This window comes from Peromyscus eremicus, chromosome 20 (genome assembly GCF_949786415.1).
Source record: "Peromyscus eremicus chromosome 20, PerEre_H2_v1, whole genome shotgun sequence".
In the NCBI taxonomy this organism is placed as follows: domain Eukaryota; kingdom Metazoa; phylum Chordata; class Mammalia; order Rodentia; family Cricetidae; genus Peromyscus; species Peromyscus eremicus.
In genome coordinates, this window is record NC_081436.1 from 64,477,279 (window position 1) to 64,490,263 (window position 12,985).

At 46.8% G+C, this 12,985-nt stretch overlaps 1 protein-coding gene across 1 annotated transcript in view; it reads right to left on the reverse strand.

Moving 5' to 3' along the window:
• Positions 1-826: 826 nt before the first annotated feature.
• Positions 827-12,985, reverse strand: part of Pop1 (POP1 homolog, ribonuclease P/MRP subunit) — a 28,848-nt gene continuing 16,689 nt past the window's right edge. Inside the window, exons 11-15 of the mRNA XM_059247824.1 lie at positions 12,759-12,874; positions 10,306-10,497; positions 8,657-8,811; positions 4,999-5,343; positions 827-1,549 (exon numbers count right to left, since the gene is read on the reverse strand). Of these exons, the coding sequence (XP_059103807.1) occupies positions 907-1,549; positions 4,999-5,343; positions 8,657-8,811; positions 10,306-10,497; positions 12,759-12,874 (1,451 nt within the window). The 3' untranslated portion in view covers positions 827-906. The remainder of the gene's footprint in view (positions 1,550-4,998; positions 5,344-8,656; positions 8,812-10,305; positions 10,498-12,758; positions 12,875-12,985) is intronic.

Here is a 12,985-nt window from a genome sequence, read left to right on the forward strand (position 1 = left end):
TGAAGTATTTTCTCTTGTTACTTCTTAAATAGCTGGGCATTCCACCACTGTTGATGTCATGAGGATGGCAGCCATCCACAGTACAGCCCACAAACTGTTCAGTAACCAAGGTCTCCTTAAGAGTCCCAGAATGTTCTCTGGCTAAAGATTGGTGCCGCATCTGCCGGGCAACATTGACCATCTCATCAAAAGTGTATTTCCATAGTGTTTAAAAAAAAAAATAACAAAGCAATCAAAGGCTCATACCATAGACTCAACACATTTTGTCACACACCCAGTCCCCCTGAAAATTGGCACCAACTTGTGAATTCTTTATGGAATAAGATATTCAGGTCACCAGGATATAACTGAGCATAGTCCACACAGCCTGAGTCTCATGTGCAGAAGCTAGGCACTTACAATGTCTTCCTGTCTCCTTGGCTCTCTGATGCTAGGCTTAAACCTGGGGCTTCATCCACGCAAAAGCTTGACCACTGAGCTATGCCCCAGTTCCCTATAGTCTTCTCTTGAGTAAAAACTTGTAAACAGTCATAGCTGCATACCATATGACTGAAATTTTTTCAAAGAGACCTCACAGCTTTTTGTTCCTAACAGAAACAGTGTGTGTGCAGGGGTGAGGGTGGGGGCTGAGGGGGGATGGGGGTAGGCGGGCACAATACTTCAATACAAAGTGTTCAACTAGCATGTTAAAGAATTAAACATATTCCCAGTACAGGAAAAGACAGAAACACTCAGATTATTAGGATAAGGTAAACAGATCATCATCCACATAATTATATCATTTTAATTCTTGTTTCCAAGCAGTTGCACATTGTATTCTAAAACAGAAGACAAAGACTGCCAGGACTCTGTGGGATTTGACAAAAATAGTTATAATTCATGTCCAACCAGGCTGTGAACCCGAATTCACACCTCAATGGCAATTCTTGCAAACCGATACTGCAGAGAGGTGGGCGGTCGCAGCAGCACCAGGCCCCTTGAGGCTGCCGACTGGCTGGACAACATTTCCAGCAAGCCAGTCACACTAACAAACCCTAAGGCTTCTCCACAGCCAACAGCCATAGAAAAATCTCCCTGTGTGACAAAGCCCAGGAGGACTCTAGAGCAGTGTGAGGTTAGTCCTGGGAGGGGGCCTGACCACAGCCCCTGTATCAGAGCTTCCCGTCCAGTTGGAGGCGCCCCTGCGGCCAGGCCCTTGGAGACAGCGTGTTCTCGGTTCTGCCTCTTCTCCATTTTCTTCTTCTCTTTCTCTTTCAGAATCAGGCTCTTAAATGGATCGCTGTGTCTGGATTCCCGGGGTCCATGGAAACACTGATCCTGACTGAGCTGGAGCAAGTCCTCCTTGGATGGGACACAGATCATGGTGCGAGGCTCGGGGCTGCCCTTCCTGAGCAGGGACAGGCTGACCCACACCAGGGCTCTGGGGAAATCATCCAGGATGGACAAGCAGGCCTTTCTGGTCAATTCCTGCTGGCCTCCGCGGGGAGCCCGCCTGGCCTCAGAACTGGGCCCACACCAAGCAGAGAGTTGCCTTAGTAATTTCCTACTCCTACACGAAGTAAGAGACATACAAAATCATAATTAAAAACCATTTAAAGCACACAATGTATTTATAACTAACATTCTTCTTTTCATGTGCCCGCCATTCTGAAAAACTAAAAAAATGTGCCACACTGAAAAAGCAGAGACTTCAGAATTAGGGCAGAAAAAATAAATAAGGTTTACAGGAAAGTAAGATAGACCTTAGGATTATAATCAAAGCAAATTAAAGCAAACCAAAGCAAGAGGACGAGAGTTTGAGGAGAAAGAAGGATACGAGAATCTTAAAGGAGGTGAGGCAGGAGCACTATTCAAAACGGGAGCACATACAGAACGCTGAGAAGCGGAGCTGAGCCCACGGGAGCACCAACGGCAGCGCTCATGGCAAAGGGAAGCTGTGGCATCACCACGCCACGTGACTGATGGCCCACCCACGTCCACACAATTCCCACAGGACTGATGGCCCACCCCACATCCACATAATTCCCACATGACTGATGGCCCACCCCACATCCACACAATTCCCACAGGACTGATGGCCCACCCACGTCCACACAATTCCCACAGGACTGATGGCCCACCCCATGTCCACACAATTCCCGCATGACTGATGGCCCATCCCACATCCACACAATTCCCACAGGACTGATGGCCCACCCCACGTCCACACAATTCCCACAGGACTGATGGCCCACCCACGTCCACACAATTCCCACAGGACTGATGGCCCACCCACGTCCACACAATTCCCACATGACTGATGGCCCACCCCACGTCCACACAATTCCCACATAACTGATGGCCCACCCCACATCCACATAATTCCCACAGGACTGATGGCCCACCCACGTCCACACAATTCCCACAGGACTGATGGCCCACCCCACATCCACACAATTCCCACAGGACTGATGGCCCACCCACGTCCACACAATTCCCACAGGACTGATGGCCCACCCCACGTCCACACAATTCCCACAGGACTGATGGCCCATCCCACGTCCACACAATTCCCATGAGACTGATGGCCCACCCCATGTCCACACAATTCCCACATAACTGATGGCCCACCCCATGTCCACACAATTCCCACGAGATTGATGGCCCACCCCACGTCCACACAATTCCCACATAACTGATGGCCCACCCCATGTCCACACAATTCCCACAGGACTGATGGCCCACCCCACATCCACACAATTCCCACAGGACTGATGGCCCACCCCATGTCCACACAATTCCCGCATGACTGATGGCCCACCCCACGTCCACACAATTCCCACATAACTGATGGCCCACCCCATGTCCACACAATTCCCACAGGACTGATGGCCCACCCCACATCCACACAATTCCCACAGGACTGATGGCCCACCCCATGTCCACACAATTCCCACAGGACTGATGGCCCACCCACGTCCACACAATTCCCGCATGACTGATGGCCCACCCCACATCCACATAATTCCCACATGACTGATGGCCCACCCCACATCCACACAATTCCCACAGGACTGATGGCCCACCCACGTCCACACAATTCCCACAGGACTGATGGCCCACCCCATGTCCACACAATTCCCGCATGACTGATGGCCCATCCCACATCCACACAATTCCCACAGGACTGATGGCCCACCCCACGTCCACACAATTCCCACAGGACTGATGGCCCACCCACGTCCACACAATTCCCACAGGACTGATGGCCCACCCACGTCCACACAATTCCCACATGACTGATGGCCCACCCCACGTCCACACAATTCCCACATAACTGATGGCCCACCCCACATCCACATAATTCCCACAGGACTGATGGCCCACCCACGTCCACACAATTCCCACAGGACTGATGGCCCACCCCACATCCACACAATTCCCACAGGACTGATGGCCCACCCACGTCCACACAATTCCCACAGGACTGATGGCCCACCCCACGTCCACACAATTCCCACAGGACTGATGGCCCATCCCACGTCCACACAATTCCCATGAGACTGATGGCCCACCCCATGTCCACACAATTCCCACATAACTGATGGCCCACCCCATGTCCACACAATTCCCACGAGACTGATGGCCCACCCCACGTCCACACAATTCCCACATAACTGATGGCCCACCCCATGTCCACACAATTCCCACAGGACTGATGGCCCACCCCACATCCACACAATTCCCACAGGACTGATGGCCCACCCCATGTCCACACAATTCCCGCATGACTGATGGCCCACCCCACGTCCACACAATTCCCACATAACTGATGGCCCACCCCATGTCCACACAATTCCCACAGGACTGATGGCCCACCCCACATCCACACAATTCCCACAGGACTGATGGCCCACCCCATGTCCACACAATTCCCACAGGACTGATGGCCCACCCACGTCCACACAATTCCCGCATGACTGATGGCCCATCCCATATCCACACAATTCCCGCATGACTGATGGCCCATCCCATATCCACACAATTCCCACAGGACTGATGGCCCACCCCACATCCACACAATTCCCATGTGACTGATGGCCCACCCCATGTCCACACAATTCCCACAGGACTGATGGCCCACCCACGTCCACACAATTCCCGCATGACTGATGGCCCACCCCATGTCCACACAATTCCCACAGGACTGATGGCCCACCCCACGTCCACACAATTCCCACATAACTGATGGCCCACCCCATGTCCACACAATTCCCACAGGACTGATGGCCCACCCCACATCCACACAATTCCCACAGGACTGATGGCCCACCCCATGTCCACACAATTCCCACAGGACTGATGGCCCACCCACGTCCACACAATTCCCGCATGACTGATGGCCCATCCCATATCCACACAATTCCCGCATGACTGATGGCCCATCCCATATCCACACAATTCCCACAGGACTGATGGCCCACCCCACATCCACACAATTCCCATGTGACTGATGGCCCACCCCATGTCCACACAATTCCCACAGGACTGATGGCCCACCCACGTCCACACAATTCCCGCATGACTGATGGCCCACCCCATGTCCACACAATTCCCACAGGACTGATGGCCCATCCCATATCCACACAATTCCCACAGGACTGATGGCCCACCCCACATCCACACAATTCCCACAGGACTGATGGCCCACCCCACGTCCACACAATTCCCACAGGACTGATGGCCCACCCACGTCCATGCAATTCCCAAGAACAGAGGCTTGTCGCCAATCAGGGTCACTTGGTGTAGGACAGTATTTTCAATCATCTCATCAGTGAGTTCCATGTCTCAAATCAAATACTGAACTGTTTTCCTAGGCCCTCTGTCAACCATGAAAAAAATGGCTCTCTTTTTTAGAAAGTCACCAAGGAGCATCCAGGAACAAGGGTAACTTTCGCACCCCCAAGCATGTTCAACACAGGAAACAACTCCATGGATGTGGCAGCTGCTGACACTCACCTAAGAACACAGAGCTGGCCACCGGCGGCAGCAGCAGGGTTCTCACTGGCACTCTGCTCTAGGACCATCTCAGTGGCTGCCTGTGCTGGACAGCCTGTGACTTCTGGCCTCGGGCGCTGGTGTTCAGATATGCCTGCCTCGTTAGATGGCTGACAGATCTCTTCAGCGACACGAGGAACTCCAAGTGGTCTTGGGTGGTCTTGAGCACAAGGCGTGGAGGCTATACTAGCTGTCTCTTGGGCCTGAACCCTGGACTCCCAGTCCTGAGTCAGCTGCTCCCAGGGACAGCGGAAAGGTGCCAGCGTGCCCAGCTTAACATAGTTGGGCCTTTTGGCAGGAGGGCGTCTAATTAAAAAAGGAAATCAATTTTAAACAACTGAAGAGTAGAGAATTAAAACAGCCATGACCATTATAGCACATCTCCAAATAAGACACACACACAAAAGCCTCCCCAAAGACAGTATAAAAAGGAATCACCAACCCTGCTCGTGAAGCTCCTTTTGTTTCTTCGGTCTTTTTTGTTTTGTTGTTGTTCTCTCTCTCTCTCTCTCTCTCTCTCTCTCTCTCTCTCTCTCTCTCTCTCTCTCTCTCTCTGTGTGTGTGTGTGGGGGGGGGGGGGGTCCTCGCATCCCTAGAACTCACTATTATAGACCAGGCTGGCTTCAAACTCTCAGAGATCCACCTGCCTCTGCCTCCCATGCTGGGGTAAAAGGTGTGCGCCACCGTGCCCGATCTTTGGTTTTTAAATAGATAACACATCTACAAATGTGTGGGACCTCTGAAAACCAAATGCAGTACTGCGGGGCTTATCCTGAGTTTTATATCCATGGTGCCCCTGGGGTTGGGCAGTGCTATCCCTGGAGATTTACAAGGCTCCTCCCTCACTTCTGACCTGACAAGTAAACTAAAGATGAGTAAAGACTCTGCCTGCACACTTATGTGTACAGACGGTGTGTCTAGAAGGATGCAAGGAAACCAATGTGATGCTGTGTTTTGGAGGGTGGCAGGGATACACCAGGTCAGAAATGAGGGAGAAGCTTCACTGTAAACCATAGGTCCTTGGGAAGAATCAAACTACTGATGTTCTGCTAAAGCAGTGGTTCTCAACCTTCCTAATGCTGAGACCTCTGCTGTGGTGACATAAGCATTATAAAATTATTTTCATTGCTACTTCATAACTGTAATTTTGCTGTTGTATGAATCGTAATGTAAATATCTGATATGTAGGATATCTGAAAGTCAGCCCTTGACCCACAGGTTGAGAAACACTGTGCTAAATGGACCTGTAGTCAAACTGCTTTCTAAATATTTACATTTACACTTATAGACTAGTGCTGTTCTCAGCCGTGGTCAAAGGAGCTTCTTTTTGCAGTGGGTGGCAATTAATGCGCAGTCTTACTTGCCAAAGTACCGAGAATAAGTGACCATTGTGTGCCTGGCCATAAATAGGACATGTGCCTCATCCCCTCCAAGGTCCAGGGAACAGTGGTGCAGAAAGACACAGAACTGAAGGAGGAGATGGGTACCATGCAATACTGTCCTCTGGACACAGCCACACCAGTCATGGACACACAGAGGCTACCTGCACAAGACCTGCCAAGATCAAGCTTGTCAAAACTCCAGCAGGGATATGGGAAGGGCTCACCAGGCTCTCCCAGGAGCTACTCACTTAGTAGCTGCCCAGGAAGGGGAAGTCATTTTCTTCAATGGTGTAGCCATTGTTAAGCTGCCCATGCTCCATAGTAAATAGCCCATACCCATACAGACAACCCTAATTAAATTCAGTGAGCCAAAAAAAACCCAAAAAATCCAAAACAAAAAAGGACAAGAAAATAAGAGGAAGACTTGGGAAGAAGGGTGTCAGTAGGACTGGGGGTGGGACATGAGAGGACAATGGGGTAGCGGATATGAATATGAAATTATCAAAAAAATTAAAAAGTAAAGAAATTAACATTGGTTATTCTAAATAATAATAATAATAATAAAGTCTCCAAAAAGTCAGGGGCAGACTTAAGTCTACCCTGTGCCTTCGAGAGCCACGGTGTCTAGAGTGGTGGTGGATTCAATAGTATGCTTGAAACAAATATGTGATAGATGAGTGGATGATTTAGACAAATACATAGAGATGCATACAGGGAGAAGTGTCTCAAACTACAGGACAAGAAAACAGAGGTAACCTAGAAGGCCACCGATAAAACATAGCACATCCACGCTGCAACCTTACAGAGTCCCTCCAAGCTCCACCCTGCACCAGAGCTGGCAAGCTTCACGAACGGCCCCCATTAGGCCTGTTATCTGTTTTTATATGACCCAGGAGCTAAGAATGATTCTCATAGTCTCAATAATTGAAAAAGTAAAATCATCCCATTGTATGACAGTGAAAATTTATGAATTCCAAATGTGAGTGACCATAGATAGCCCTGGCTGGCACTCCACTACACATCTGTTCATGTCATCTGCGGCTGCTTCCCTGTCATAGCAGCAGAGTAGAGACCTTGTTATGGAGACCAAGAGTCTACAAAGCCAAAACTGCATATCATCTGGCCCTCTACAAAAAAAGTTTGCCAACATTTGGTTTATGATCACTGTTTATTGATATGGGGAAACCAATACAATATATGATTAAATGAAAAGGCCAGGTCTCAAAATAGTGTAAATCATACCTTTTTTTTTTTAAAGAAAATTGTGCACCTTTGGAGAGTATACATGAAAGAGTCTGAATAGTGAAAAATAAATATTCTTAGTTACAGGCCCCTCAACTACACAGTCTGGGAGGTACACAGACATACAGCACCTGACTGCTGGGAAGCTGATGCAGGATCAAGTCACAACTTAGCCACTAAGTCATTCATCAGTCTATCATTCAACAAATGGTTAGAGCACCAGCCAGGCCCCTGCCTGTCTGTGGTTGTGATAACGAGCAGGGATTCCCACCTCAGCCCTCACGGTCCTCCCAGCAAAGCCACTGTAACATTCAGCTATCCACTCACTCATCAAAGAACAAACGTTAGTGAGGCCTGGTGCACACCACCTATGGCTGGACCCACAGGCACCACACAGGAGACAGAGTTTCTGTGCTTCCAGAAGCCTGCAATTCAGTGGGAATACAGGTTCCTGTGGTTCACCTGGACTTCTCTATATAACAGAAATGAAGGCCCCCATTCACCCATTTCCAATGAAAGACAGGTAAGAAAAAGACGACAAGAATAAATACTAAAATATTAAAGACAGCGCATGTCTGTTTGGATGGCAGAACTGTACCATTTTAAAGTGTTTTACCTACCTCCATGGTTTCATTAAACTTTATAAATCAGTACCCTTCTAAAATCAGTTGTTTAAAGCACAATTTCCACAAGAGTGGAGATGGGGGTGGTGGTAAGATCTATTAGCAAGTGTCTGAAATTTGTGTCTGCAGCTCAGATGTCCATCATTCAAATCAGAAAGTAACCAAGAGAAGGGATGTACCAGGGCCTCAAAAGGCCACAGGGGAGCTCCTGGCTACAGCATCTTCTTCCTAGCCACCTCTTGGTAAGAGAACTAACTCAAGAGGAAGCTCACACTACACACAGGGTTACTGCAGCGACCCCCAAGCCACCAGACCATTCACGCAGGCGCCCCTGTCCCTGGACAGAGACTCGAAGAGTAGTTCCTTCCTTACCTTTTATAGTTTTCTAGAAGATCCTTCGCTTGATCTTCAGCAAACAGAGCCCCAGCAAGGCAGTCTGGGAAATCGCCTGGGATGTTAGGTGACCTTCTATACTGAGAATGCACTGTAGCCTCTTTTAACCCCCCAACTCTTACACCTCGGTAGATCTAAAAGAAACGTCAAGAGGCCCTGTCAGTTTACTAATTGAAAATTGAAGTGAAATTGTTTAACTGTCTGTATGGGAAGTGAGAAATAAGCAAAAAACACATCAAAAAGATAATCCCATAACCAAACACCATACAGTAGTATAAATTAATGAATGGGACTTAAATCAACATGAAAAAACCTCAATACCCAGTAAATACAACAGGTTACAGAAACATATATACAATAAGGCATATAGATAAAAAACATGTACTTTACAGAGACACAAGCATTTGATAAAGGTATGAGATATGCATGGAGGTAACAAACACCAAAATCCTAACTGTGTAACCTGAAGGAGACAGGTATGAGGGACATGAAGCACGCCGGTGAGTCTGTATACCTAATTTCCTAAGTGGATGGCAGGCAAAGGGTGCAGAGCCCCTCAGTCCATGAGGACCTATCCTTTCTATGTGAATGAAATGATGCCTAATCATCTGGGGATGTAGCTAAGTGATACAGTGCTTCCTAGCTTGCCTAAGACCTTCAGTTCAATTCTCACTACTGAGAAAACAGACAAATACACAAACACACACACAAAATCCCTAATAAAAAAAATTAAGTGGAACAACTTCAAAAAAAAAAACACAAAAAACCTTCCTAAATCATTAACAGAATGCTCCTTACAATAGGCATGATTGCCAAAAATTAACTACCTGCATGAATCTAGCAGTCTGACATTGGAATGTCTCTTACTATCTCTAGCAAATTAATACTTAAAAAAAAAACTAACCAGAAAATACACACAACACGGATTTTAATAAAAATGTTGGCGACAGTTAAGAAATAGAAACAGAAGCCGGGCGGTGATGGCGCACGCCTTTAATCCCAGCACTTGGGAGGCAGAGCCAGGTGGATCTCTGTGAGTTCGAGGCCAGCTTGGGCTACCAAGTGAGTTCCAGGAAAGGCGCAAAGCTACACAGAGAAACCCTGTCTCAAAAAAACCAAAAAAAAAAAAAAAAAAAAGAAATAGAAACAGTATATGCTTACAGTTAGCATTTAAAAACCACAACAGTATGCTCTATACTTCTGTAAAAGCTGAGCTCACAAATTTATTCAAGTTATAAATGCAGTATTATTGTTAACATTTTTTTTTTTTTACCTGTTTTTAGGACAGTTTCTCTCTGTAACCGCCCTGTCTGTCCTGTAACTCACTCTAAAGACCAGGCTAGCCTTGAACTCAAAGATCTGCCTGCCTCTGCTGGGATTAAAGGTGTGCACCAACCACTGCCCAGCTATTGTTACTGCTATTTAAAAAATCATTCTACTTCAAAAACTTGATATTGTTCATTACTAGGGTGTGCCTGGGGAGAGTATGTGGGACAAGGGTAGACAGGTGGATGGTCAACACATAAAGTAAGCACATATGCAAATATCAAGAGTAGCTGTACAGTTAAGGTGCTAATCACTGTGTTTTAAATACTGCAACTATTAGCTGAAATCAAAAGGCAACTTACAAATGGAATCCAGAAAGCCATGCCCCAAGCCTTGGGAAGGAGGACATCCCAGCCACTTCCCCAGCCCAGTCGGTCTTCGCCAGTCATTTTTCCTGGCTGTTGGATCAAAAGTATAGGTATCTTGGATTCATGAGGCCCTAAAACAAGCTGTGACCCTGGCACCAGCAATTCACTTCTCATCCGGTTTAAATCCTAAAGGAGAAGAAAAAGGTCAATACAAACAGCCACTGTCTTCTAGATCTTCCTTCTAGATCTTCCTTCTAGACCTTCTAGATCTTCCTTCTAGGCCTTCTAGATCTTATTAGACCTTTTAGACCTTACTAGACCTTCTAGATCTTACTAGGCTTTATTAGACCGTCTAGACCTTACTAGACCTTCTAGACCTTCTACATCTTCCTTCTAGACCTTACTAGACCTTCTAGATCTTATTAGATCTTCTAGATCATCTTACTAGATCTTCTAGATCACTATAGGAACAAATTTAAAAGTTAAATATTCTTTTAAAAGGGAACGTAAAAGGCTCTGAATAAGGAAACATGAGCCAGTATAAGTAAAAATATCCTTTCTATAAAGATTTTCCTCTACACACAGGCCAAATTATCTTAAACTTGCTCTCTGGGCTGGGGTATACCAGAAGACTCAAAGTTAACTTACATATGTTCATTCTGCTAATCTCATATCAAAATTAATTCTACACTTTGATACTCTATCCCTTTTGATTATGATATGTTATCATTAAGTAAAATAGTAAAAAAATGAATGACAACTTCTCAAAGATGAGCAATTGGGAGAAAACGCCCTGCTTGAGAAGATTTCTTAGCAGGTCTGAATTATTAAAATAATAGAAGACACTATAAAGTGTGTGCACAAATGCAATGTAAGGAGTGAACAGCATCCTTTCAGATTTCATTCGAAGATGTGAAAAGATGCTCGGGAGGGGAAAGGCATGTGTGCTGAGTTCAGAGGTGTGCAGCTAGAGTTTTGTTCCTCAGCTGACTGATATCACCAACACTCTTCAAGCCTTGAGCTTTCACTTTTGCTTCTTCTGTGACCACCTGTATATTTACTGCTCATTCCACACTATTTTCCCTTTAGCCCCCAGCTTCCCACCAGGAATTTAAGACCTGTCTCTTAAGACTTCATTCTTGAGATGTGCACTGCCTCTCAAACATCTCGCCTTTCCCATGATCCTCTTCCAAATCCCCATCTAACTGAATGATACCACAAACCCCAGAGCTCATCGTTCATATTCAAATATTTACTGGGTGCCTCTTATGTGCTAAGAACCTGGGAACACAACAGTGAACCAGTCAACAGGACTCTGGCTCTCCTTCAGCTGACACCCTGGAGTCAAACTAGAATGTTAGGAGCTAATGTACAGATACCCATTTCCATCTTCTGGTAACCACCAAGTCTCATCATTTTATCCCCTGGAAATGTGTTCCCTTTACTCCAGTTTCTGCACAATGCAGACCTCCACCATGTCATGTGGTATATTTCTTTCTTTCTCCACATTCAGCTATTTTACATACATGTGTTTCTTTCAAAGCTATCTGGCCACAGTCCTCTCCCCAGCTTTCCCCATGCACAACCTCAGTCTAACCTTCCCTCCGCACACTGCTAGTGAAAGCCAGTCACGCCATAGCCAGTCTTAAAACCAGTGAAACCCACATGGTCGGTCCAAATCTTCAGAATGCCTTGGGGCCTCTACACTCTAGCCTGTGTGTCCCTTCAGCATTCTCCCTTGTCCACTGTTAACTCCCAGCTCCTGCCCCACCCAGGGATTGTGAACAGGCTCAGGCCTGGGCCATTGTACGTGTTGTTCTTACTTCTGACCCCCTTCCCCACTGCAGCCTTGACCCTGGCCCCAAGAAGTCTAGCTCCCATCTGAGAGTATGTTCAAACATCAGCGCCTTCACACAGGAAGCCAGCCTCAGTGTCCCAGGCATTCCTTAGGCTTCCTAACACCCTAGTCATCTTTCAGTATCTAACACAATTCCTGGCTCTGGTGGGAGCTCAATCATTGTGAACTTAAAGACAGACCATTTAAGAGGAACAAGAGCAAAGAAAACATATTTAAGCCACAGGTTTTTCACTTCAGGAAAAGATCTTTTTCTAGAAATCATTCTTTAAAAAAAAATTTCCAAGTATCACAGTAAAGAATATATAAATAACCGGGCAGTGGTGGTGCACACCTTTAATCCCAGCACTTGGGAGGCAGAGGCAGGTGGATCTCTGTGAATTTGAGGCCAGCCTGGTCTACAGAGTGAGTTCCAGGTCAGCCAGGACTGTTACACAGAGAAACCCTGTCTGGGAGTGGGGGGGTGGGGGAGATGAATATTTAAATAAGTACATGGGACTCTGTGAAACATAAGATCACTTTGTAGGGTCTCTAAAACAGTGACTCTCCCCTTCATGCATGAGCTTACCAGTAATCCTGGCACATTAGTTACCTGGTCTGAGATTTTATTCTCTGTGACACTCCTACAGATATCACGGTTCCAGATAAAGCTATGCGCACACTCCACCGGCACACCCTCCAGAAGCAGCTGTCTAACTTGCTCATTATCTAAGAGGGAAAAGGAACAGCCTTCAAACCACACTTTCATTCCATCAAACTCTAATGCTGCAGACTGTGGTGACAGGAAAGTATTTCACAGGCATTTACTGAACTAGAAGA